Here is a 27,980-nt window from a genome sequence, read left to right as displayed (position 1 = left end):
TTGTTTGATACACTGAAATGCTAGAGCAACTTAGATAAGGCAAGATCATTACATTTAGGAAATGCAATGAGAGAAACAGAGAAAACTCTAGGGGTATACTAAACATACCATATCCCCAACTCCTCCATGAACACCAGATTCTCTAACTGCACTGACTGTTTGTTTTGTAAAACTCTTTTGTACACTTACACTCCAAAATCAGGTGTTCATCTTTTTTTTTTTTTGTACTATTCAAAATGAATTAGATTGTGCATTTAAACAGAAACGTAATACTAATTCCCATTTTGTTTTTCATTAGGAAAACAGAACACACGTGGACAGCAGCCCATACCCCCTGCCACTCTCCCCTCAACTGGCAGTATCTAGTGCGCATGTACCAAGGGACAGAATCCCTGCATGCAAGTCAACTCCCATACATTAACACTGACACCTCAGCTGTTGTTTATGCCCTCCCACACTTATTCCAGCAAGGCTCTTCCACAAGATGTCTCTCCCCAGCACAAACACCTTAACACACAGGATCATGAACAAAACTAATAGGGACTGTTAAAACTGTAATTAACCAACTTTGACATCTATCCTCTTTTGTCTGCTGGTTAATTTGAAGGGGCCACTGATGGTTACTTTTCCACTTGTGCTGTTCATATTTCATTTTTGATAGATGCTCAAAACAGCAGAGTCCAATCTTAACATCAAATCAGCTTTCTGTCTCTGTAAAGAAAACAACCGTGACGTGGTAAAATAATTTATTCCCTCTGCATAGTTACTCCATCCATACAAGTTTCGACAGGAATGCTAGGCAACTCTGAATCAGTATTGCCCCTTCACCATGAAAGCTGTCAGAAAGTTAGGTCAAGTTTAGTCAGTAAAAATGGTAAAAACAAACAAAAGCAAAAGCTGCTTCACAGGATAAAATTCTTCTTGTTACATCTTCCACATCTTCATTTTTTTTTCCTTTTTGTTTCTTCCACCAAAACCTGGAGCTGCCTTCTCAGTTTACCTCAGAATATAGCCAGTGCACACTTTTCAATGTTTTGGAGAGTTTTCCTGTATGATTCTAAAGACTGTCAATGTAACAAAGTTCTATCTGTTTTTACGTTTCTCTTTTTTGCTTCTGGTGTGAACAGCTCCATTTACAGATGGTGCTTGTGTTGCTTTTGCATGTCCTGTTGCTTTTAGATGTTCAAACAGTTTATTTCGGGATGGAAATGTACAGTTGCAGGTTACACAGTGAATGGGAACTTCATTCTAAAAGGGGGAAAAAAAACTGTTCACATTTGTAGAAGATGTTCAATAAGTACATTGCATAATAAATAGAATGCACCAATTGTCTATATCTAGCTTCTCTTGAAAGAATGTAGTGTGATTAAGTTGTTTGTTTCTATAATGAACATCCTACTACTGATTGGCAATTAAAATCGAATATTAAAAGCATAACTTCTTGAAACTTTAAGGAGAGCTAAGTAAAGCCAAGAATACAACAGAAGCTTTGCAAATATAATTAAAGATCACTTTTGATCTCACGTCAATAAACAAGCCTATACACGTAATATTTTCAGTTCTGAGGTTTGCTGAATTTATGTCTTAGCTGTAGCCATTACAAGAGTTTGCTCTTCTGGGAAGTACCAATATTGGGAAAGATGCAAATGGTACTGCCTCCCACCCGCCAGGTTAGAACAGGTGTTTACATTTTTTTGGATTGAACTGCTTTGAATACTGAGTTCTAGCCACTCTCCTAGACCTGATATTTAGTCCGACACTTCTCTGCACAGACAAGAGCTGATGTTCCAATCTCCTATACACTAATAAAATCACAGGAAGAGAAATTATGTACTATTAAGAAGTAAGCTGCAAACCAGAATTGGGGAACTGGAGGTAAAACAAACTACTTTGTAATAACATGACCCTGTTTTTTTGAATAGTGTAAGTAATTTAACATACCATTGTCTGGTGTTCTGAAGATGCCTTAGCAGACTTTTTTGCATCCTTGGCTTTTTTACCTTTAGGCTTAGTGCTGCTGATAGACAAAGAGAAACCAAGATCAGTGCACAAGAATATTCAAATTAAAGGTTAAGAATCTAATAGTTTTCAAAGCAATGTCACTGTTACTTTCCCCTGTTCTTCCTTCACACAACATAAGTGGTTCCAGCAAAAAAGAAAGCCATGTCACTTATGTAGCCAACTGTCAATCTCAAGATTCTGCTAAAAGATGAATCAGCTACTTGCAAATGATGTGGCATTGATATGCACTCTAATGGCATTTCCAAAATAAATTCTAACACTCTCTGTTCAGTACTGTATTTATTCAACTCTGATTTAGTGGAGTAGCCCTAAATTCACAACAGTGAGATCTACTTGTGTGACACTATCAAACATGACAAAGAATGGCATGGTCAGCACACCTTTTCACTTCACTCTGTGCTTCATTCACTTGGCTAGTATCTTCTGTAGCACTTGCTTCCTCTGACACAGGACATCTTTGGTCATCATTTACAGACTGCTCTGTTGGGCCACTGTCCTTGTCCACACAGGGAAACTCCTTTTGCTCAATTGTTTCCTCATCAGCACTTTTATCAAAAGAGTCCTGATAATTCTGTCCAAATAGAAGAAATACAAGTAAGTTACTTTACACTCATTAGTGATTATGCTTATGCTCATTTACCTCAAAACATGAGTGTGGGGAGAACATGAAAACCTATAAAGCCTCTGAATTTTACCCTGTATTTTCAGTGGGATTCCAACAAGCAAAATCTTAGTTCCCCGCTTTTGAAAGATGAGACCAGCTGTGGTGGTGGTTTTTCATTACATAGGGCTCAAACACAAGGCTCCCATTTTACATTATATGATAATGGCTTTGTTTTTAACTGACAAATGTTTAGACTAAAGTTTGCTGTGCCAGACATCTGTATTAGGACACTTAAGCCAAAATAACTCAACTGACTGAAGCAGAACACACTGTATTTTCCCTCCCTACCTTTTGAAACACTGGCAACCTTTTCCATGTAGTAGAACAGAATCAAAAGTCAATACATGAAGTTTGGCAACAGGTCAACATCTGAGCATGTCTGAAGCAAAACAGCTCAAGTTCCAAAAGTAGGATAAACATAACACTGTGTTAATACAACTGTATCGCCTCTAGTCAAGTTTTCTCAGGTAGTTTTATCTCCAAGAAAAGAGAACAAAGATCCTAATGATTCTCAACACCTCGTAAAGATTGACAGCAGTTAGAAGTTATGTTTCTAGGATCTCTGCATAAAAAAATTCCAGTTCAGTTATGTGGGTGTGCGGCCCACATTTTGGGCCACGCAAGACCTTGTCACAGAAATGAAGGATGGGAGACAAGGTGCCTACAAAAACCTTTATAGGGTAGATGAAAAATAATTTCAAACTGAGGAAGCCAGAGTTGGACAAGATGATGGCCTGAATGGAAACAAGAAGGCCAAACCAATGCTAACTTGGACAATGCAAAACCAAGCAAAGAGAAGCAAGAAAAATTCAGTTTCTTCGTAAGTGATGATGGTGTGGGGGAGGGCAGAGAAGGGGAACACAACACTAGAAGGCTTAGGCTGGGGAAGAACCACAAGGCCATGCTGGGAAACAAGCAAGAAGCAGGATCTAGTGTACATAGCTCAGTGGGACACAACAATGATTGTGAATAGGAAAGAAAGAAGACTAGGGAAGGACTGTGCATGAGAAAGGCAGAGAGAAGAGTCTGCCCTCTGTGACGCTTCTGACACTCAAGGCTGATAGAGAATGTGCAGTTCTTGAATGCCAGTCTGCTCCAGTCAGCACAGATCTGTTGTATCATGCACAGACGGGATCCTGGAACATGTGAGATTGGCATTACTGGTGCCTGCAATGCAAGTGAGAGGTGGAGTGGATGGTGTTGCTTAGTTTCAGCAGGATGCTAATAAAGTTACTTTACAAACAGTGCATTTTCTCTGGTCCATCAATCAAAGCAGAAGACTATCACCGAACAGTTAAGACACTAATGCACGGGGGCCATTGCTGGTTTTGCTGATCAATCCCTTGCATTCTCTGTCTGTTCCAATCTCCTTTCCTTACATTTCAGCCCATAAGCTTTTTGGAACCAGCACCACATTTATTCTGTTTGTAGTGAAGCTACTATAGTCAGATCTGTGAGATGTATTATGATAATACATGAAACAAAATCAGGTTGTAAAGTTCTCTGAATTTCATTATGTCTGACCGCCTACCATCGTTTTCTGTTTCTTCTTCTGCTTCTTGGAGAGTCTGTAAAGATAAGAATGTAAAATAGACTTTTTTAAAAAAGAAAACACAAGAACAATTTCTAGAAAGGTATCAAATTATGTTTTTCTTAGCATCATAACATGATATGAGGGAGATAGCAGCCACAACTAGAAAATCATTCACATCTGAAATGAAAGCAACATAACCTATTCATTGCATACAATAAAACATTTATTCTGCTCAGACTGAACTTAAAGATACTAAGAAGGCAGCTGCTATCATGCTTGGTCCATTCAAAGAATGGAAGTTGTACAACATAACTTATTCAGTTCCACTCATTTTCAAGCATGCTCATTTTCCATCTCTGCCAGCATCCAACTGACAAAGAGTATCATAACCAAACTGATGAACACTGGCACTGCACCAACCTTCCCTGTTTGCAAAAATATCCTACATTTGAATCCAGTCAAATTAATGTTTGCATTTTTTTGAATTCTAATAGAAAGAAATATTTTAAATCGGCACAATACTATGAGTTCCGATACAACAACTAATCCAGTCAGAAGCTCCCTCTGAGCTCAGTGATGTAATGGGCCAATAATCATAATAAAATTTAAAATAGTTAAACAATTTTAAGTACTTCTGTTTGGGCATCTCTCCCATTTCTTCCTCCTCTTTGGTATGTATTCCATTCACATCATCTGAAGATGCAGGAAAATTCTCTTCCTCTTCTTCCAGTTGCTGTCGTAACAGTGCTACCATCTCTCGATGCTTCTTTGATTTTTCATGATTCTTCATGCTGTGAAGATCATCAAATAGTTACTGCAGGTAGCTCTGAGTAAATACTGTTACATTTACATATAAATTAACAATAGGTCCATTATCCATCACTAGTAAGAATGGAAAATTTTGCCCTGTTAATATGTCTGCTGGAAGGAAGACACGGACTATTATGCGAAGCCAAAAACTTCTTAGAATGCTTTTTAAAAGGCTGCTTTAAAAAAGCAACACCTTCCCTTACCACTGCCCAAAAGTTCCCAACTATATGCACACACACTTACGCTTTCTCAGTTTTTAACAATTTGTCACAAGCAGGGCAGTAGAGATCATCATTATATTCAGCTTCTTCAGCCACATCACTCAGTTTCTCTGAAGAAATCAATGGGGATTGAAGAGATAGTCAGAAGAGCAATTTTTACGCAAGTTGCAATGAAAAGTCCCAGCAAACAGTCACAACATTGACATTCAGCTCCTTCAGTGTTACTCATATGCATAGAGATCAAGGTAATCTCACCAAATCATACATTAGTGTAAATTAACAGCTATGGCTTTACATCTTCTCACGTTCAATGGAAAACGTTAGGCACCCAGCCTCTAACCCAGCACACCTGCATTGGAGACACGGGACATGCACCACATGCATCTGGGGTTTCAAGCGCAGTGAGCCAACACTCACACTGCAACAACTCACTACAGGTCACACTCCCACACCCCATACCTTCAATGCCTTCTTTTTTCTCCTGTTCTTCCAATTCAACTTCAGCATCTGATCCATCTCCAAATTCCTTTTCATACTGTGCCTCCATCTCTTTCAGTTCTTTCTCCAGGTCTGACATAGTTATCCAGCTCTGCTCTTTATACTGCTCAGCAAGCCTGTAAGTAGAATAATACAGTAACTTCTACATGGTATTTACAATATAGGAATTACAGGAAGAGCATTATTTAAATGATAGGTTGATCATCTCTGCTATTTCAGGTGGAGATTCCTGAATATGTTATGATGGAGCAAAGGACTGTTTAGAGAGCCTGGAAATCTAAGCAGGTAATCTGTGATGCCAGTAGACATGCTGACACTACTCTTAAGGAGGTATTAACGTAAGTGGATCCTGCTTGCATTTCATGCAGGAAATGTACTGCAGCATGGTAAATGTCAAGCTCACAACAGGGAAAGTCAGCTCAATCCTAATAGTAGTACAGCTGCTTTTACCTGCTGTAAGATCCAAACCAAGGAACAGTGCAGCACTGCAAAAACCACTAGCAAATTACTGCTTTACTTTGTGCTACAGAAGTGTACCCATTTAGTCTGCCAAATAACAAGTGTGATGGAAGCTGCCAGTCAGTGCAACACATGATAGCTCAGTTTTTTACAGCTGGGTCCCGAGTACAGAATTATTAATCCATTTGTCAATAAACACATGCCTCAGCTTCATTCTTCTCTCAGGAAAAAAAAGCATTATGTATAATATATGTATTTCACATCTTTGTGAATTATTATATTATGATTTTAAATGAACATGCTACAAGAGTGCAATTTCAAAACAATCCTATTTTCAGACGAAAACTTCTTCTAGTTTGAAGAACAAATTGTGTTCAGACTGGCAGATTCCCATTCTCTTCTTTCTATTTCACAAAAAACAAAAGCACAAAAAAGTGCATTTAGTCCAATAGAAGGGTTCTCTCTACAAAATTAAAAGGAAAAGCAATACTACATTTGTTTTTCATACATTCTCTTCAGCAAATACAGTTCCAAGGCAGATGAAGCTGATAAAAGGCCAGGAAGTCATAGTCCTGTTTTGCTTCACTCCCCAACATACATTCTTTTTTCCTTACATCTTCCCTCCTCTGGTAAGGGAAAGCACACTGGATTTGTTGCTACTACAGCTAGCAGCCTGCAGTGCACAGGTATTCCCTGATTATCTTTGATCGTTTTTTTGATGTCAGTACAAATAAAAAGGTTTGACCGGTAACCAAAACTAATATAGAAAATGGCCAACAATTTTTAAAAGAGAAAGTACAGCTACTGTTATAATCTAAGACTACATTGTAGACATTGATAGTTTCTCCAGGTTTAAGATAAACATTTATTTCCATATTTGCATACTTGGCTTGCTTGAGTTTTTGCTGCCTCCGAATTTCCTCGGCTTTCCTAAGTTTTTCTGCATTCTGTTCTTCTACAAGTTTTCTGTGAGCTTGTACTCTTCTGTCTCTTTTACGAATAAAGGCTACTAGCTGACGGACTAATTCATTCCTCTCTTTTTTTGCTTTATCTCTAGTTTTCTTGTTCTCTTTTTCCATAGCTCGTTTCTCCCAGCGGTTTGATGCTTGTCGTGTGTCATATTCTTCTTTCCAAGCAAAGTTTTTCTGAGTACAGAAACTCTGCCAATAGGCATAGAAAGGATGGACTACCTGTTAAAACAACAAAAAAAAAAAAAAACAGTAAAAATAGAATGAGTCACTTTATTAGGGAGAGCAGCAAAAACTCAACAATTACTTATGACTTGTGTGTCTTCTCTACAGGCAAAGATTTTTACCCAGAGTATAAGTAAATCACCAGGAGGTTTACAGAAATCTGTAATACCATCTTTAAAATTTCAAACCATCTCACATCAAAAGCCTTATATTTAAGCTATTCCAAACTCCAATTTCTAAAAAAAAAAATAAAAAAATCCCCATTTAGGATTGGATCATGCTAATGGTAGTGCCCAGTTACTTAACTTTGCTGTACTTCTCCTTTCAAACTGTAAAGCACAACCAGAATCAGACACTGTGTAAATAAGCAGACATAAGCACATACTGTGTAACAGCCACCAGACCAAATTACATCAAACGTCATCCATACATTTCCAACAGCAGCCAACAACCAGTACACAAAAACAAAACGAACAAATGGCAAATACATGACAGAATTTCTTCCTATCATATTCTATCTGCTTCCAGAGAAAGTGAGAAAACATTTAACAGACCCAATCAATTTCTCCTTCATGAATGCTTTTTTTTTTTTCAAATGCATGCAAAATGTTATCATTTACAATATCACCAAGCTGTGACTTGCACAGTTTAATGAGCAGTTGTGTGAAGATGCACTTACTCTTGCTTTGTTGTATTATATAACTGCAGGTAAAAATGATGCCCTCTAGCTTTCACATTAGAAGAAGCAGTAAATCATCTTTCCTTACTCTCTTTATTTACTACTCATGAGTAAACACTAGATTAATAAAGTGACATAATGACTGTTTTCACAGAATCACAGGGGTTGAAAGGGACTATTGCAGATAATCTAGACCAACCCCCTGCTAATGCAGGTTCCCTAGAGTAGGTTGCACTGCAAAGCATCCATGTGGGTCTTTAATATCTCCAGAGAATCTCTCTGCACAGCCTGTTGCAGTGCTCTGTCACTCTCAAACTTGACATTTTTTTTCTCATTTTCGGATGGAACTTCCTGTGTTGCAGTTTGTGCCCAGTGCCCCCTGTCCTGTTGCTAGGCACCTCGAAAAACAGCCTGGCTCCATCCTCTTGACATCCACCTTTCAGATATTTCTAAGTGTTAGTAAGATCCCCTCCCAGCTTACTTTTCTCCAGGCTGAACACTCCCAGGTCCCTCAGCCTTTCCTCAGAAGGGAGGTGCTCCAGGCCCTTTATCATCTTTGTGGTTCTCTGCTGGTCTCTCTCCAGCAGTTCTGTCTTTCTTGTACTGGGGAGCCCAGAACTGGCCACAGTACCCAAGATGTGGCCTCACCAGGACAGAGTAAAGTGGGAGGATCACCTTCCTTGACCTTCTGTCCGTACTCTTTCTAATGCACCCCAGGACGCCACTGGCCTTCTTGGCCACAAGAGCACACTGCTGGTTCATGGCCAACCTGTTACCTCCAGGACACCCAGGTCCTTCTCCACTGAGCTCCTCTCCAGCAGGTCAGCCCCTAACCTGTACTGGTGCACACAGTCATTCCTCCCCAGGTGCAAGACTCTAGACTTACTCTTGTTAAATCTCACCAGGTTCCTCTTATCCAACTCCCTAGTCTGTTCAGGTCCTGCTGAATGGCAGCACAGACTTCTGGTGTGCCAGCCACTCAGGCTTGTATCATTTCATTTTGTTCTGTGTTCCTCTCCAAATAACTCCTAACCTTCTGCATTTTGCACACCTGGGAAAGAAAATATGCCTAAATTTTTTTTTTTTTAATTTACTTGTCCCATTACACTTTCTTTTTACTACACCCTGCACACATCCCTTTACATACCTGCACACACTACTGTTTTTGTATTTCTGAATACTTCACAGAACAAGTTCTGGACTTGAACATAACAGCTGAACAACTTTCCTTTAGTATTGCTTATCCTTATGTCAGTGGTACAACCTCAGCAGTAATTTCTAATGGCCTGTCTACACGTTAAGGTTCAAGGCTGTGGCCTCTGGCAGACAAGTAGCTATGCAGTTTTTCTATGCTGTCACTAGAACCTACCTGTATATGTCCACAATGTAAGGGATGATAGACCATTAGTTCAGATTTATGGTTCAAAATGAGAGAACTTGTGTACATAGGATGCATGGCCACCAGCTAATGACAGGAATCATCCATCCCCTCATCAACTTTATGAGCTATGAGATTTTTCTCCTCATCAGTGGCCACCTGAAATATGAGCCCCTGTCTTGTCAGTCTCCTGAACACTGTAAAGCAGCTCTTGTTGGGCACTAGGGTTGTTGCTTACTATGCATACTCACAGCTGACTGCTTTTTTTTCTACACGTAATTGTTCTACAACTATTCTCGTGAAGTCTTGTTAAGTCATGGACTTAAGAATATACTCCCTGTCTGCCTGGCACTGATTGAAGTCACCTCCCAGACCTCTTGCAAGTTAACTCAGAAGGCTGAATCAGAGAACATTCACGTCACAGACTCTGAAGCCCTGGTCTAGCTTCTGTAATTCCCTTTTAAATCTGTTATCCCTTCTCCCACAATACTTCTACTAAACAGAGAAGTGGGTGTACTACAATGCTGGTATCTTCTGACCATATCTTTCAATATAAGATAAGAGGGATAATGACTCTCCTTGTTAAATGAATCTACTTTCCATGATATAATTCCAAGAATCATTTAATCCCATTGGAAAAAAAGATGAACATTCTGCTTCCGTAACAGCATAAACAAGGCAGATGTCTAATGATAATGGTGCTAGAATTACAGCTGATTTTGCAGCTACTAACTGTCAGCATTAAAAGTAGTTTATGGTTTATAGCCATATCTGTTCTACAGTCTTGACACGGGAAGCTCCCAAAAGATGTTCCAAGCTCTATCTATCAACAGATGGATCTTGGCAATTTTAGACACGTTATATATATGCTCCCTGGGAAAGATACCAATTTGTTAAGCCATCTTGTAATTTTACTTGACATTAAAATACCCATTTGGGCATTTTTAGTGCCAAACTACCTAGTTGTTTCTAACTCCAGCCAAGTTTTTGTACCATCAAAATTTCTCATTTGTGAGGTATATATCAATTTAAATTTCATAAATAATTAGTTACACAGTATACTACTACTAAAAGTGAAGGGAGAAGAAGCAAACTAGGAGGAATACTTGTGAGTATTGCTACTGCGCAGTTAATCGCCAGGAAAATAGCTATTATAAAAAGTAACTGGTAAACCAGATGGGCAGAATTCATGTGTCCTCTAAGCATTTGTCTTTTCTCACATCCCAAAAGCAGACATGCAATATCCTGAAAATAAAATCTTGCTACAGAATAATTGTTGATGACAGGATACCAGGAGCTCACATGGCAGGTCAACTATAATGTCTCTCTTTTTCAGTAGACATTTATGCAATAAATGGGTCTTTGTTTCCCTAAATGAAGCACAATACTACATGTGTTATTTTAAAAAAAATCATTCCCAATATCCTTTGCTGTCACCTATGTTGCATTAAAACACTGGTAAACTATTCTCATCCAGATGTAAATAGAATGTTTGGTGTTCTGTTTGTTTTTTTTCAGGCCTTGCATCAGGCACATTGCACTTAAGTTTCATTGGCTTAATGGATGGTTAGCCCTGCAAAATGTTTGCTTGACAACTTACCAATAAAAGTCTGACTGCTAATGCAGTCCAACAGGAAACAACGATTCTGATTCATCTAAATGTTATGAATCACAATATAAGCACTTCCTTTATAGTAATGGACTACTCCACTAGAAAAGACAGTAGAAATGTGGTTTTGTATTTGCCTCAGAGATCACCAAGAACCTTTTCTTTGATTTCAGTGTGAGACAAAGTAATGACAGCTGTGTTACTTTTAGCTAAGTTTTACTTGCTCTTACCGTGTCATAGTCACTTTGGGAATACCCAAATGTAGGGAATTCTTCAATATCTTCATGAGTCATGTATTCCATCTCTTCTTTTGCAATTTGCTCAAAAACATGTCGATAGACTGTAAAGAATCCCTGGAATTTTAAAAGAAGTAAATTATTATTTGTTCTACATTGTTCAATAATAAGCGTACAAATGCTCAGTTACAGTAAGTAGTGTATTTCAGAGAATACAACAATTCAGAAAAAAATTACAATTCTGCAAGAGCAATTCAAAACGAAGGGAAAGGTCTTGTAAGCACTCATTTTGCGAAATCCTTCTTAACAAAGTTATGGTTCTTTTCCATTCCTTACATTTCCATCTCCTTTATGTAGTCTGTCTCTCCCGTACATCAAACAGCCTATATTCAAATCTAAGCAAAAAAAAACAAAACAAAACAAAAAAACCAACACTACAGCATGCAGGCAATGTTGATTAGAGTCTGGTTACACATTACTAAGCTTTGAGGAAGTTCCAAATATAAAATCTACTATGACATAAATATCTCTACTTTTTAAATTAAGATGTTGCTAACTTACTCCCACCACAGTAATACAAAGACAGATATAGGGATTTTCTCTGGCAGAAGTCCTCCTAATCACCTGGAGCTTTTTAAATCATGAATATCTTAAAATACAACAGGGAATTAAATTTTTTGAAGCACACTTCCCTCAACCACCACTATCATTTTTCCTCAGCTTAAAGCACTCCAGCTTGTGAAAGGCATTTCCAAATACTTGCTATTGCAAAGCACTGGAATGCTTCACTATTTAACGTACATAAATAATACAGACATATTTTGAAGTTGTACAGTTCAGTAAAGAATCACAAGTAAGTAATTATCCGACAATAAACAGGAATTAAAGCTTGTCTAAGCATCCAGCATAGGTTTTGTATCAGATTTGTGCACAAATTGTTACTACCACCTGCGCTCAACAATTCCACGCACAGCTTTCCAATGCTAAGCAAATGCTGATGTTTGTCATAGTTTCAGATGGGACGGAATTGTTTTCTTCAGAGTGTCTGGTATGATGCTGTCTGGTTCTAGGAGAACAGTGCTGATAATATATCGACGTTTACAGTTGCTGCTAAACAGTGTTGTACAGAGCTCTCTCTCTATATGTATCTACACGGTCATAACTATTTTCCTTTTCCTTTTTTAGTAAATAGTTTTATCTCAACCCACAAGTTCTACTTTTGTTGTTTTTTTTTTAATTCTCTCCCCCAATCCCACTGGGAAGGGAGGAGTGAGCAAACAATGTGCTGCTCAGCTACCTGCCAGGTTAAACTTTTTTTTTTTAATTTTTCATTAAATTTAAATTGATTCATTAAAAGATGAATTAGTTCATTACCTTTTCATCATCTCCATATCCAGAATAACAGCTAACAGTGAAGTAGTGCAACAGATCCAAACTATCATCTTGATAGTCTCCATCCACTCCTCTCAGCAGAGCTTCCCTGTGGTTATCGTACCTGGCAAAAACCAATAATGTAAAGAAACAGAATATTCTCCACTACCAGTAGGACACAAGTAACATGTAAAAGCATGTGTAATGCTTCACTCCACATTTGTAGTGCTGGGAAGGAAGGTTATTGGCTGTTCAGGAGCAACAGGCAGAGCAGAGGAGCTGGAGGTGTTGGGCTGTATGTAAGGGACAGACTACCCTGTATGGTCATTGCTGTTAGGGATAACATGATAGAGAGCCTCTGGGTGAGGATTAAGGGAGCCGACAGCAAAGCAGATGTAGTTGTGGGTGCCTACTATTATGTCATAACATCCAGGATGATGGTATGGATGAATTGTTCTACAGGCAATTAGAAATCTCTGGATCAGTAAACCTCATCCTTCTGGGAGACTTCAATTTCCCAGAAATAAACTGGGAATATCACACTGCCATCACATACAAGGCTGCAGCAGAGGAGGGTCAGACAGGATGTCAGGAGAAGCTTCACTCCTGTGAGGGTGATCAAGCTCTGGAACAGGCTTCCTAGTGAGACAGTTGATGCCCCATGCCTGTTTAGAGTTCAGGAGGCATTTGGGTAATGCCCTCAATAACATGTTTTAACATGTTAGCCTGGTGGTCAGGCACTTGGACCTGGTGATCTGTGGAGGCCTCTTCCAACTGAACTGTTCTACTCAAAGTATAACTTCCAGGGTTTCAGCTGGGACAGAGTTGATTTTCTTCACAGTATCTGGTATGATGCTGTGTTTTGGCTTTGGGAGAAAATCAATGTTGATAACACAGCAATGATTTAGCTGTTGCTGAGCAGCGCTGTACAGAACCAAGGGTATTTCAGATCCTCACACCACCCTGTTAGTGAGGGGCTGGGGGTTCACAAAGAACATAGGCACAAAAGAAGCAGAGCAGCTGACCCAAACGGCCAAAGGAATGTCCTATACCACACTGGATCATGCTGAACAACAAAACAGGGTGGGGTTTTGGTCCAGGGTACCTGGGGGGTGCTTTGGTCCCCCTTACTTGGGGACTGGCTGGGCATTAGTCAGCTAGTGGTTGGCAATTGTGTTAAGCATCTCTTGTTCTGTATATTCTTTTATCATTGTCATCTTTCTTTTTTTTCCTTCCTTTTCTATGTTATTTAGCTGTCTTTACTTTGACCCATAGGTTTTACCTTTGTTTTTCCAATTCCCTCCCCCATCCCACCGGGGAGAGTGATCAAAGGGCTGCATGGTGCTGCTGCTGAGTAAAGCCCCATCGCACCTCACTTTCTGTAATTTGTGTCTCATACAAAAATCTTCAGACAGAAAAAAGCCTGAGTCAGTAAACACTACCCCCAGACCTTCAATTTACTATTACTTAATCTGCAATATCTATAGTAGCAATTTCCCAGCAAACACATTTGAGCAAGCTGCTACAATGAGCTTTCAGAAACAAGTAGGACATTATCCAAATGATCCAATACTTACACAAATGGTAAAAAAACAAAACAAAAAAAAAAAAACAAGCACAAATTAGCATATTAAAAGTGAAAAGCTACTTTCCTTTAAAGGAGGACAAACTTAGTGGAGGTGCTCTTGCCTTCATAAGCTGGTGGATGCTTCAGCCCACTTGAAAAACATGTTATGCTGAACATTTAAACTCACAATCTCTTATGAAGAGATGTTTGTGCATATTTCAAATTTGGACCATTACAGGAACACAGGCAGGGGAAGCTCACCACATGAGCAGGTGGATGCCAGGGCCTCCCAGCTGGGAGGCAGAAAGTGATGCCAGCACCAGCAGCTCCTCAGCAGTCATCCCACACCACCCTGCAGAAAGCAGCGAGACACCCCATCCCTGGAGACATTCAAGATCAGGCGGGACCAGGCTCTGGGCACACAGATTTAGCTGTAGATGGCCCTGTTCAATGCAGGGGAGCAGGACTACGTGACCTTTAAGGGTGCCTTCCCACTCAAACCATTCCATGAAAGGAGCCTGCCTTACTGCAGGGCAAAGCACCGCTAGGGCCGACCCACAGGCCAGAGGCCTGTCCTCACCTCCAGCCAAGCCAGGGAGTGGAGAACTCATAGTCCTTGCTGTAAGAGCGAGGGAAGGGGAAGAAGCAAAGCAACGCCAGAAAACAAATGGAATACAAGAAGCAGTGCAGGCACACAGAAGTATTTTCAAGACCACTACCAGGTGGATTTACTCACCAGGCTCTCTCCTGAGGGTCACTGAGCACATCATACGCTGCCTGGATTAACTTGAACTGTTCTGCAGCTTCCTCAGCATTCTCAAGGTTTTTATCTGCGAATTAAATGAATACATTGTCAACAACGCAAAGCACAACAGCAGCACCCCTCTCGCAAACAGGAAAGGAACGGCAGCACCGAGCCGCAGGCGCCGCTGCCACACGGCACAGGAACCGCCCCCGGCCCACTCCCAGGCTGGAGGCGCCCGCAGGGCTTCACACGAGCCCCGGCCCACCCAGGAGCTTCCCCCAACCCGCACCGCCCCGTCGCCCTCTCCCGAGCCCGGTCCTCCGTCCCCTTCAGGCCTGCAGCAGGCCGGGCCCGCGGAGCGCCGTACCCGGGTGCCAGCGTAGCGCCAGCCGCCGGTAGGCCCGCTTCAGCTCCTCCTCGGCCGCGTCGCGCCGCACTCCCAGCACCTCGTAGTGGCACCTCATGGCGGCGAGGCCGCGCGCGGGGAGAGCCGGCCGGCAGCGAGAGCGGGGCAACGGGCGGGAACAGGAGGAGCCGACGGCGCGGCCATACGGAGACCGAGCCAGGAGGAGCGACGGGAGCGGGGGCGGAGCTGCGAGCGGCTGGGGCCTCGCGCTGGGCGGAGAGGTCGCTTTGCCCTGCCTTGGGTGCCGCGATATTCAGGATACAGGTCAGTTAGAGAGTCCAAAGAGGTGTTCTGAAGGTGACGAGGTTCTGGGGGGCAAGGTGTGTGTGGAGTGGCTGGGGGCCCTGGGTGTGCTGGGCCCAGCGCAAAGCAGGCTGAGGGGAGGCCTCACGGCGGCTGCAGCTCCTCACAGGGAGAGGAGGGCAGCGCTGAGCTCTGCTCTCTGTGACAGCGACAGGGCCCGAGGGAACGGCATGGAGCTGTGACAGGGGAGGGCCGGGGGTTAGGGAAAGGCTCTGCCCAGAGGGTGGTGGGCATGGAACAGGCTGCCCAGGGCAGCGGGTACGGCCCCGAACTGAGGGAGCTCAGGGAGCACTGGGACACTGCTCTCAGACATTGGGTGGTGCTGTGTGGAGCCAGGGTTGGGCACAGTGATCCTTCCACCTCGGGATATGGTGTGATCCCGTGAAGCCTGCATTTTATGTCCCAGCCCCCCTTTCAGCAGCAGACTCACTCCTGCTGCAGAGTTAGTTCCCATACTTTTTTACATCCAACACCATTCAAGTTGTCAGTGTGGGTTATTTTTGAGACGAGATGGATGATGACACATTTGTGCTCTTCAAAGACCTTGGGTTTGGCCCAAGACTCTTTAGGTTAGATGTATTGTGTCAGCTGAACTGGAGCCTGTATCACTGGTCTTTCATTCAAAAGTTTTAGAGGCAATGCTGAATCACCCTTGCCCTGCTGTGGAGGATAAAATCTAACACTTAACAGACAATCTTCCTCTTGTATCAGAGGCTGGAAAGAAAAAAATACCAAAAAAAACCCAAACATCACCTGTATGGGAACTGCTGAGTCATGGCCTGAACCACTGATTGAGCACCTGGAGGAAAGACCCAGTCAGCCCTGGGAGCACAGGTGAAGGCAATTCACCTGTGCAAACAGAAGGGGTGGAGCCTGGCTCCACCCCTCTTAGGCCTCATTTAAGGGCTGACTGCCCCTGAGGAAGGATCTCTGCCTGGAGATCCTTCCTTGGTGGGAGCCTTTTCCTGCGAGCCCCAAATCTTCCGATCCGGGTGAGCGCTGTATTTTCCTTCCACCTTTTATAACGCTGTTTCCATTGCGTTAGTCCTGCTTATCGCTACATCACCACACAGAGGAACGAAATAAGAACAGAGCACAGGCAAAACCCTTCCAACACACACAAGCTGGAGAAGATTGTGAAGTGGTACAATAGTTCTTAAAAAAAAAAAAAACAAACACCACAGGTCACAGGATAGGAAAGCAGATAAAGGTAATGACAACTGCAATTGTATAAAAGTGCAGAATCCTGTTAAGCACAACCAGTGCCTAAAATCATAGCTCCCATAATATAAGAGTTACAGGCAGTTCTGTTTCAGGCTAATGTAGGCACATGTTTTTTGTGCCCCTCAAAGTACCTGGTATAAAAGAATACAATGCTATGTTACAGCTTCACCCCAGTAGGTATATTTCAGGTCCTAAGTAGCTGATTAGATACAGGAGCTACCACAGGCAAAGTGGCAAGTTTTCTACTATTAATTAAAAAAAAAAAGAGCAATTAAGAAGCCATTACTCTTTACATTTATCTAGAGACTGAGGGGAAAATTACTCACCATTCTCAACAAGGTAATTCCTGTAAAGTTAACTTCTCGAAGAATAACCTGCTGCTGTCAAGGACTAGCATAGCTGACTTGAACACCTGTGACAAACTAGGTAATTTTTTTTCTTGTGTGTGTTACAGCAAGTTGTTTCCTAGAGGTACTTGAGTGTAAGGCCAATTATCAAAAGCAGGAATATTTGGAATTACTTCCTATCTCCCATTTTCAAGTTTTTTAAAACCAAGAATCCTCAAAGACATTTTAAAAAAGCACAAACTCAATAAATAAATTGGTATTTGTTTACTTAATACAGAAATCCAGTTAGTTTTACCTGTAAAAAACAAGTATTCACAATATTCAATCAATATAGCTAAGAAATACATATATGTAATATAGCTATAGAAGACTAAAAGATGACTTTGGAATCTTCACCTCTAACTTCTAGGCTTTTGCTTCAGTTCTGAAAAGCTTTTTTTGCTTCTTCCTCTGAATTTTGCGTGGTTTCCTTTTATCTTTTACAATTGCCTTTGACTCTGGTTTCACAAGCTGTATTTCCACTGGCTTTTCTTCAGCTGGAGTTTCAAAGACCACTTCAGTGGGATCTTCTTCAATAAGCATTTTACTCTCCTTTTTCTTAATCTTTTGTACTTCTTTCACTTGATGTTTCTCTCTAAACTTAGCAGCCATTGACAATCTTATCAATCGTCGATGCTACAAAAATAAAGATTTACATTAAAACATTTCAAATAAGCAAGATGTAAGAAATCGGGTGCTATAATAACAGGCTGGATTTCTCTGCTTGATAATCTACCATGTAATGTTACTATTCCACTGACAGGAATTTTGCATTCATTCCATTTTTGCACAATTACTCTGTTATCAAACAGTGATCAGTTAAGGCACTACAAAGAGCTTTAGGAGAAGGCACACATGGTTCTCCTGCACATATAGCTTGCAGTCTTCAAAGTAACTGCTGAGGAGAAGACAAAGACAAGGCTGCTTACCATATTTGGAGACTGATAATAGGGATTTTCATACAAAGTTGGTCCTCCAAAACTACCCTGGAAGATTTTTATGAGATTCAGGACAAAACGAGGCCCAATTTCCACTAGGGATGCATCCTCTTCTATTATCTGCAGTAAAAGAATACTCTCTTTATTTCAAATGGATTGAATCAATGTACATGATCTCATAGGCACTTTATACTACAATATAAAACTCAACTTAAACCCAAGATACAATGCCACTGAAGTTTATAAGCTGCACTTGTACAAACACAATTCTTTACACAGAGGAGTTTTGTTAGGCTCAAGCAAGCACTTAAAGAGTACTACACATTTGTGAATTCGTCTGTTAGAAAGTAAGCATCAGCATACTCTGGGATAAAGCACGAAGTAAAGTTTAAAGTCAAGTGAAGCTTAGGCTTTCGCTACTAATTCCTCTTACTAAGATACCCATTGCAGAACTACAGCTAACAGAGAGCGAGCAGAACTTGACAGAACTAAAACAAATTCTCTCCAGAGATACGGGAAAAGGAATCTTCTGAAAATAATTATTTTTCTTATCTTATTATAATTAATGGATTTGATATAAAGTTACTCCATTGAGCACCACTGAAAGAGCTGAAAGAGAACACTAACCTGGTAATTTCGAAACCATATCCTCTTGTCTGTGATGGTAAATGTGAAAACGTGATCTACAAAAGGTTGGCTTTTGGGGTGATACTGTGGCGTACTAAATATCTGAAATAAAAAGCAGCACTTCTCAATATCTGTAGTTGTAAGAGGACAGGCATTAATTTAGATTACTAAGACTCCAATTCCAGGTTACATAAAATAAACTTAACAAGAGTCCCAGTGACTTTAAGCACAACTCTAATTCTTAACGTATTTTCTGCAAACACTCATGTGTAAAATTAGTATGATGGGGTACAAAAAAAGAAATTAAAATAACTTAAGACAATTTCCAAGCTACATACTGACCTGAATAAACAATTCCTTGAGCAAGGCATACTGTGGCTCCTTGTCAAAAGTCTACAATGGAAAAAAATTGAAATTTAGATACAAGGTTAAATGCATGAATAATGCAAAGAAAATGGACATGTAATAAATTAAATATGAGAACTATACTTACTGGATCAAAGGACAGAAGGGGCCGTGAGCCTCTTAAGCAGTTTCCTGTCATCTTCAATTCTGCCAGTGTGTGAACTAGTGATTTTTTTTAAAAGAACATTTTATTACTTAGATAAAGCTGTACAGACAAGAAAGTAAGAGACTAAACACAATAATATCAAACAACTTACTGTTCTGTACTAAGAATTTAGCTGATGGTCCCTGTGGAGTATTTGAAAGCCTGCAGAACAGAGACAGAAGAGAGAAAATAAAAATCTTAAGAGCAGCCATAAAGTTGTGTTGGGTATCTACAGTACGCTCCAACAAATTATTTCTGTATGGAAGTAATTTCAGTCACTTTTATAGCAGTATTGAGTTCCTTTAGGACACTTATGCATACTTGCTTTCTGAACAATTTTGTATAACATTTTTGTAAACAAGTCTGTGAAACCAATTACATGTTTTGAACTTGCACTACCTACAACAGAAGTACAGTATTCTTTAGAACTTAACTAGGCAACACTACTTCAAGCGGCCTCACTAATACAGTAACAAACTTCAGACAGAAGCATTGCCAGTTATATATAGAAGTGCAAAAAACAAACAAAACAGAATATTTACTTACCACATATAAAGATCTTGTTTCTTTTTAGCTTCAAAGAAGATGCACTTATTACAGTTTTTCATTTCACATACCTACATAAGATAAATCAGATGAGCCATTTTAAAGTCATTTTCAGAAACCTTCCATATTAATTTCTAATGTCTCTTAATCAAAAGACAACTCTCCTTTGGCATTAGCACCTTTTCAGTATCAATTTTCATTTACGAAGTTACACAACTCTGTAACTAGTAAGAGACCGTAAGAGACCTTTTGAGCTTGGTTGCCTCTTGCTCACTGAACTTCTACAGAAGATAAAAATTAAAACCAGAATTACCTCATTAATTACAAACAACTTGTCTTTGCGGTCCATTTTAGTATCTGGAAAACAAAAACAACATTGAGAAGGCCTGAACATTAATTTAAAACACAACGTTTTTTAATGGCGTTTGCACAAGTTTTTACTGGATGTAAATTGAAGATTAACTATCAAAGGCTTTTTAGCCATGTTATGCAGTCACAGAATCATAGAATATCATGAAATTGGAAGGATCCATGAGGGTCATGAAGTCCAACTCCTGGCTTCAATCATTTGTTCAATCTGATTGTAAATAAGCCTAGTTTGTTATCACAAATTTTTAGAATTTGAGAATGTGTCCTAGGATGCTCTTCCGTACCATAACAGATATTCAGACTATATTTTATATGTCACTTTACTCACAAAGTCAGTCAGTACAGACACGATTGTTTATACGGTGACTGTAGATCTACATAACTTAACCATATTAACCCTGAACCTGAGTTTCACATCTAATTCATGCTGGTGAAATAAAAATAATAAAAGGTTTCTACTAAAAATCCCTGATAACTTTATAGAGCAGGATACTATATTTATAATGCAATAAGATAATTAATAAATAAATACAGTAACAAAAGCATACTTACAAGACAAAAGCCACAGGAGTAATCTCCCAGAGAATATTAGGATACAGTGTTTGCTGTATTTGTTGGCTCAAAAGGTATTTCTTGTTTGCTTAGGATAAGTTTCATCAAAACAGTTACGTATCACATTGTAAAAAGAACAGATCCTTAGAAGTACTTGTTTTGAGACTACTCTGCAAATGCACTAAGAATAACGCATACCCGCTTTAGAATGAGGCATCAGTGTTCTTAAGTCTTGCATTAGGTGCCTTGTTCTGAAATTAATTCCACGAGAAGAGAAAATAAGCACCCGCTCCTTGTTCTTCCATTTACCCTAAAAAAGACAAAAACGTTAAGCAGGAAATTTGATTTTCTTAAAGTTTCTTATAAAACAGCAACAACAGACGCTTGAACTGTGGTAACAGAAAAGCACAGTAAGAGCATTCATAACAATCCCATCACCTGCACAGAACCTCTTGCTCTGCAAGGGCACCAACATTTCTACAGAACACGAAGATACAACTTTCTACATAACTGCTCACCACGATGCTTCGTGAGGTTCCCATGTGAAAGCCTTTCGCTACTACAAAAGGCACATAAAAACATTAAGAAATCCACACGCAACAGATGTTCTGAAAAAAGCCCGACCCGAACTATGGACCAGGCACAGGAACACTCGGCCCCTTCAGATGCGCATGTGAGGCGGGCTCACGCCGCAGCGTGCTTAAACGAAAAACAAAAAGCACCTACGACGCGATTTCTGAAGCCTCCTCAGATTAATTCCGACACGAAGCAAACACAATATCCACCAGTTCATCTGGATATAACACAATCGTAGGCGTTTCTAAAATGTTTTCTAGATTGTGGTAACACAATTTAATCGTACGGCCCAGAACAGGGCTTTTTGCATAGCTTCATAGGAGTAGCACCATCAGATATCGCTTGTGCTTGCAGTAACATTATAAGAAGACAGGAATACGCCCTCCTAACCCCGCGCAGCGGCTGGGCTCCCACCGGCACCCCTAGTCCCAGCGCCGCCCAGCTCGGCCCCAGCACGCCGCGCCGCTACCTGAGAGACCGGCGCCGGGATGCTGTATTCCTCTGGGGCCGCTCCCTCCGAGCTAGGCTTAGCGGTCGACTCGGGCCCGGTCGGAGCCCCCTTTGCTCGCTTCTTCGGCCGGGCAGCAGCCACCAATTCACGCTTCCTCTTGGCCGCCGCCATCTTAGGAGCACCGCGCCGTGTGCCGCCCGCACTTCCGTCCGCTCCGCGCGTCACCGGAAGTGCCCGTGCCGCTTCCGGCCCCCTGTAGGCCCCGCCAGGCCTCGGTAGGCCTCCTCAGATCCAGTCAGGCCCCGCCGGCGCCCACCATGCCTTTCTCCACGCAGTCGCGTAGCAGTGGCGAGCAGTATGTCCTGACGGCCAGCCTGGATAATGCCCGCAATTTGTCCAGCCTCCTCAGGGCCGTCCACTTCCAGGATCATGCCACTTGCTTCGCCACAGCCAATGGCCTTCAAGTGACGGTGGAGGATGCAAAATGTATTCAGGCCAACGCTTTTATCCAGGTAGGGGCTAGAGGCTGAGCTGCTTCCAGTGAGGCAGTGGTTAACGGTGAGAAGGGGCTGGCAGCAGCGTTATGGACTTTATGAAAGCTCAAATTATATGGTAAGAATTGTGTACAGAAGATTACATGCGGGGAAGGAGTAGCTTTAATAAAGTCATGGAGTAGTTGCAGAAGTTGATGTGAGAAAGATGCAGTGATCGGAATGTGGCCACTAGTAGAGTCATATAATGGCTGGGGATGGGATCTCACAGATCACCTGGTGCCAAACCCTGCCAAGAACAGATCATAAAATCATTCATGTTGGAAAAGAACTTGATAGGATGAGAGATCATGGCTTCACGCTGTGCCAGGGGAGGTTTGCATTGGACATAAAGAAAAATTTATTCTCAGAAAGATTGGTGAGGTATTGGAACAGACTGCCCAGGGCATGAAGTCACTGTCCCTGGAGTTGTTCAAGAAATGAGAAGATGTAGCACTGAGAGACATGGTTTAAGGAGTATGGTGGGGATGGGTTGGTGGTTGGACTAGATGATCTCAGAGGTCTTTTCCAACTTCCATGATTCTGTGCTTAGTCCAGCCATCAGCCTGACCTCCTGAATCTCACCATTAACCCAGGTCTCTTAATGCCATGTCCACATGTTTCTTAAGCACCTCCACCACTGCGCTGGGCAGCGTGTTCCAATCCTTGACCACCCTCTCCATGAAGAGATTCTTTCTCATATCCAGTCTAAGCTTCTCCTGGCACAGCTTGTTATTGTTTCCATGCATCTTATCACTTGTACCCAAGAAAAGAGACAAACACCTCCATCACTATGACCGCATTTCAGGTAGTTAAAAGAGGGTGAAGAGATCTCCCTTCAGTCTCCTTTTCTGCAGACTAACCAGCCTCAGTTTCCTCAGCCACTTTTCATAAGTCTTGTTTTCTAGACTCTTCTGCAGCTTTGTTGCTGTTATCTGCAGAGGCTCGAGATGTCACAGGACTGAAAGGCTGAACTCAGTGACTGGTTTATTCATACATGCTTGCTTCCATCCTTTAAAGCGTTAGCACCTGCTAAGCCAATGGTTCCTTCTGGCCATGCTATTCCTAGATTCGTGAGTGGGTTCCTCTGAGTGTGTTGAGCTGTTAGGTGAATTCACCATGCCTACTGCTCAGTATGTTGCTGGGAATCAGGTGCTTTGTGGTAGTTACCAGAAAAGAGTATTGGAAGAAAGAAGTGGAGTGATTTGGGCAGCTTTTGAAAGAGCAGTCTGTCCTGTCAGTCTTATCTCTTTGCCAGGAAGGATCATGGAGCAGATCCTCCTGGAAGCTATGCTAAAGCACATGGAAGGCAGGCACCTGTAGGCTTTAATGCTCGTAGTTTGTTTTAATCTGTAATAAAAAAATGTTAATGTGTTCTTGATTATACACTATTTATTTAAACTGTGACTCGATTTATTATAGTGAAAACAAGCATTGAATTTAAGAAAACAAGAGTAAGCTGTAAAATAATTGCAAATGCTTCACTGTCTTCATCTCTTTCTTTTCTCCCAAAGGCAGAAATTTTTCAGGAATTTCATGTTCAGGAAGAATCAGTGATGTTCCGAATCAACTTGGCTGTTCTTCTTGACTGCTTGACCATTTTTGGTGCCAGTTCTTTGCCAGGTATAGTGCATACTTACCTTGACCATGTGTATGTATAACCTGTAATCACACAGTGAAACCTGTGCTTATCCATAGGGAGCTATCCAGTCTTAGCAAAACTTCCAACTTCTTCACCTCAAGCTCGTCTGAGGGTGGAAGCTCTCACCCTTAAGCAAGTTCCATTGCACTTTAGAACTTGCTGATCAAGTGTCCCATTGCTGTGAACTGTAGTAGAAATAGTCACATTGAGAGAGAGTACAGACATAGCTTGGAATTTCTGAAAATTAAAAATTGTGTCTCAACTCAGTAGCAAATGTGCTCTGTTTTCTAATATTTCTATGGCTTATGCAACCCCGGAATATCCAGAAGCTTAAAAAGCATTAACAGGGGTGTTTGTGAGTTAGGAAATGTTCTGGTGCATGTTTACTGGGCTTGAAGAAGCCTGCAGGAGTTCCAGGTAGGAGCATCAGTTTGCTATGCTCTTGCTCCCAGTGTAGTAGCTGCTGTGTGGCACCCTCCGTTCATTCCCCTCTTCCTGATACCCCTGCATCATGGTTTGTGAATATTTATCTCCTGTTGGGAAACATTGCATGCCTGGTAGCGCGTAGCTGACTTTTCTCAAAGATTTACGGTATGACCTTAGATAAGAAGTAAGCTGTGTATGTGTGGAATTTACTGCTTGTAGTGCATTAATTAACAGCAGGTGCTGTGCTCTAAAATAGCCTGGGAAATGATATAGTTTTGAGACACTTTCTTGTGAGACACTTTGATGTTTGTGGAACACCTATCTTGTTTGATATGTGTGGGGCACCTGTCTTGTAAACAAGTGTACTATATAAGAGAGGGCTCCTGCCCTAATAAAGTGGAGCTGTTTGAACTCACACTGAGTTGCTGCTTCCCACGCGGGCGGGCGGGGGTTTGTCTTTTCCCTTTGCCGACTGTCGGGATGACCCTGTGTCCAAGTGTTTTCCTACAGTCTCCAGTGTGCAGATAAGGTGCTGAGGCATATTAATTTCCTAATGTCTCACAAGAAGTCTGGCTGAATTGGGTAGCACTTCAGGTACTGCAAGTAAACCATCTTAGCCCCAGTGCATACTTCTTGGGTGAATGGAGCACTTCTGAACTTGTTGATCAAATGTGCAAATTACAAAATCCAAATGTCAGATAACAGAATCACAAAATGGCGTGGGTTGGCAAGGACCTATAAAATCATGGAGTTTAAACGTCCTGCCATGAGAAGGTTGCCACCTACCAGCTCAGGCTGCCCACAGCCCCATCCAGCCTGGCCTTGTTTGCCTGCAGGGACTTGGCACCACAGCTCTCTGGGCAGCAGTGCCAGGGCCTCACTGCCCTCCAAATAAAGAATTTCTTCCTTACATCTAACTTAAATCTCCCCTCTGTTATTTTAAAAGCGCTCCCCCTTGTTCTGTCACTATCTGCATCCCAGTTTTAAGCTCTCTTCAAGTACTGGAAGGCCACAATGAAATGTGGGAAATTGCCTTCACAGTTATGTACACAAATATTGAATTACGTTGCTTAAAAAAAAAAAAAAAAAAAAAAAAAAAAACAGGGAGATTTTATTTCCTGGAAGTTTGTTTCTTCTCCTAACATAAGGAGCATTCATTTTCACAAGCAAAGGTATCTGCAGGTTAGCTTAGCTTTGTGGGTCCTACAGGATGCACTGTATACTCATGTGGAGGAGAGTGAAAGGATGTGGGCTTCCTCATGCTGCTTTATCACTGGAGCTGTGTGTTGAACTCCAGATTCCTCTGCTGTTCCTGTTGAGACTCTTACCTAAAGACCTAAACCAATTGTGGTGAACTGCAGTGTGATTTTGGGAGGCTAAACATTCAGGTGTTTAACAAAAGGAGGACACGACCATAGTGCAAGCTAAGCTATGTTAACTTTAGTTTGGCTGTGCCGTATGGCGGGACAACCTGAATTTCCTGAAGCAATCAGATTCCCTAGTGGACATTCTCTGAACAACGTGTATTTCATTCTCCTTTTCAGGATCATCAACAGCTCTTCGGATGTGTTATCGTGGTTATGGCTATCCCTTGATGCTGTTCTTAGAAGAAGGAGGAGTAGTGACAGTGTGCAGAATTAACACTCAAGAACCTGAGAACTTGTTAGACTTTAATTTCTGCAGTACCAATGTCATCAATAAAATTATCCTGCAGTCAGAAGGGCTACGAGAAGCATTTTCTGAGCTTGATATGACCAGTGAAGTTCTGCAGATTACCATGTCTCCAGATAAGCCATATTTCAGGTAGTGGAAACTATGCTTTCAACTCAAATGTTCCTGCTCATCCTTTTTTCTCTTCCTTGGGTAAGGACTGGAAGTTTACAGGGTGAAGAGGAAGGAGCTCTTAAATGTACTGAATATAGCAAATCACAGTATATAATCTCATTTACGTAGTAAGGAATACATTGACAACCCAGTAAATATGATTCTAATGGTCACAGTTCAGCATTTTTAGTTAAATAAAGAGGAACAAACAATAGCGTTTTGTGAAATGGCTGTAGAGGTATGCAAGCTGACTGCTTCTGACAGATTTTTAGGAGAAGTTCTTAGGAGAGGGATTAGAATTTGGGGGTGTCAGCTGATAAAAGACTCAGCATGAGCCAGCAATGTGCACTTGCAGCCCAGAAGTCCAACTTGTCTCTCTGTAGAGGGATTCTGCCCCTCTACTCTGCATTTGTGAGATCCCACCTGGAGTACTGCATCCAGTTCTGAGGCTCCCCGCACAAGAAGGACATGCCCCTTCCAGTACCTGAAGGGGGTGTACAGGAAGGTTGGGGAGGGACTTTTTATAAGGGTGTGTAGCAACGGGATGAGGTGAACTTCCTTTAAACTGGAAGAGGGTAGACTTAGACTACATATTAGGAAGAAATTCTCTACTGTGAGGCTGGTGAGACACTGGAACAGGTTGCCCAGCAAGGCTGTGGATGCCCCCTCCCTGGAGGCATTCAAGGCCGGGCCAGATGGGGCTTTGAGCAGCCTGGTCCAGAGGGAGGTGTCCCTGCCTATAGCAGGGGGGTTGGAACTAGATCCCAAATAATTCTATGATTTTTCTAGCTGCTATCAGTTGTTATGGGATGGTGTCTTTTGCCTTGCAGGTTATCCACTTTTGGAAATGCAGGAAGTGCACATCTGGACTATCCCAAGGATTCAGATTTGATCGAAGCATTCCACTGTAACCAAACCCAGACAAACAGGTTAGTAAGTCCACGATGAGTGCACTCTGTAGCAGCCCATTCATTCTTGATGGAAAGTGAAAAAAGCTGATCCTGTGTTACTGTGGCATCTATTTCACTAGCAGATGATTAAAAAAAAACTTTCCATCTAGTAAAATTCTCTGTCTGTGATCAAAAGCTAAGTGATAGCAGGATCTATCAGACAAAGGTACCATGAAAAGATGAACATAACGTGATGCTAATTTTTTGTTGTCATTCTAATGAGTTTAGTTGGGCATAGCACCTACTCCCTACATGCTTTTTTCAAATGACATTTTTCTCCCCTACAGGTACAAGATTTCTTTGCTTAAACCATCTACAAAGGCACTGGCTTTATCTTGTAAAGTCTCAATTCGAACAGATAACCGAGGATTTCTTTCACTGCAGTATATGATCAGGAATGAAGATGGACAGATCTGTTTTGTAGAATACTATTGTTGCCCCAATGAGGAAATTACTGAAGCAGAATTGTAGCTGCATATTCTGGTGTCTGTATTATATTTATGAATATATGAAGTGTTGTATGTTTATAAAACTGAATGATATCTGTAAAGAGAGAGAGACTTGGTACTATTTTTATTTATTTTTTACAGCTGTGGGATTAAAAATAAGGTCTTCTTTTATATATTCTCCTGCCACCATTTCTCACCCTTGACATAGAAACTTCAGCTAAAAAGCAGAAACTAGAATTAGTCTC

At 41.3% G+C, this 27,980-nt stretch overlaps 3 protein-coding genes across 5 annotated transcripts; 1 reads left to right on the top strand and 2 right to left on the bottom strand.

Moving 5' to 3' along the window:
* DNAJC21 (DnaJ heat shock protein family (Hsp40) member C21) lies at nt 194-15,487 on the bottom strand. Of its 2 annotated transcripts, none has more exons than XM_021379975.1 (12): nt 15,354-15,487; nt 14,978-15,071; nt 12,678-12,798; nt 11,298-11,420; nt 7,094-7,398; nt 5,711-5,865; nt 5,274-5,361; nt 4,853-5,011; nt 4,218-4,254; nt 2,403-2,593; nt 1,942-2,017; nt 194-1,248 (listed from the first exon to the last, which is right to left on the bottom strand). In XM_021379975.1, exons 1-12 carry the CDS (start codon nt 15,448-15,450, stop codon nt 1,084-1,086), a joined length of 1,611 nt encoding a protein of 536 aa, XP_021235650.1. In that variant the 5' UTR covers nt 15,451-15,487; the 3' UTR covers nt 194-1,083. The 2 variants fall into 2 exon arrangements, with proteins under 2 accessions (XP_021235650.1, XP_021235651.1); XM_021379976.1 differs by having other exon boundaries at nt 1,942-2,014.
* RAD1 (RAD1 checkpoint DNA exonuclease) lies at nt 15,411-27,844 on the top strand. 2 transcript variants are annotated; one of them, XM_021379980.1, is made up of 5 exons: nt 15,411-15,656; nt 23,963-24,067; nt 26,057-26,315; nt 27,167-27,265; nt 27,574-27,844. In XM_021379980.1, the coding sequence occupies exons 1-5, from the start codon at nt 15,449-15,451 to the stop codon at nt 27,755-27,757; spliced, it is 855 nt and encodes a 284-aa protein (XP_021235655.1). In that variant the 5' UTR covers nt 15,411-15,448; the 3' UTR covers nt 27,758-27,844. The 2 variants fall into 2 exon arrangements, with proteins under 2 accessions (XP_021235655.1, XP_021235656.1); XM_021379981.1 differs by lacking the exon at nt 15,411-15,656 and adding an exon at nt 22,124-22,426 and having other exon boundaries at nt 23,959-24,067.
* On the bottom strand, nt 17,516-22,148 carry BRIX1 (BRX1, biogenesis of ribosomes). The gene is made up of 10 exons (XM_021379977.1): nt 21,933-22,148; nt 21,086-21,197; nt 20,280-20,323; nt 19,967-20,037; nt 19,533-19,582; nt 19,364-19,437; nt 19,213-19,263; nt 18,871-18,972; nt 18,235-18,363; nt 17,516-17,941 (listed from the first exon to the last, which is right to left on the bottom strand). Exons 1-10 carry the CDS (start codon nt 22,083-22,085, stop codon nt 17,672-17,674), a joined length of 1,056 nt encoding a protein of 351 aa, XP_021235652.1. The 5' UTR covers nt 22,086-22,148; the 3' UTR covers nt 17,516-17,671.

Source organism: Numida meleagris, chromosome Z (genome assembly GCF_002078875.1).
Source record: "Numida meleagris isolate 19003 breed g44 Domestic line chromosome Z, NumMel1.0, whole genome shotgun sequence".
Classification (NCBI taxonomy): domain Eukaryota; kingdom Metazoa; phylum Chordata; class Aves; order Galliformes; family Numididae; genus Numida; species Numida meleagris.
This window is presented reverse-complemented; position numbering and strand designations above follow the sequence as displayed.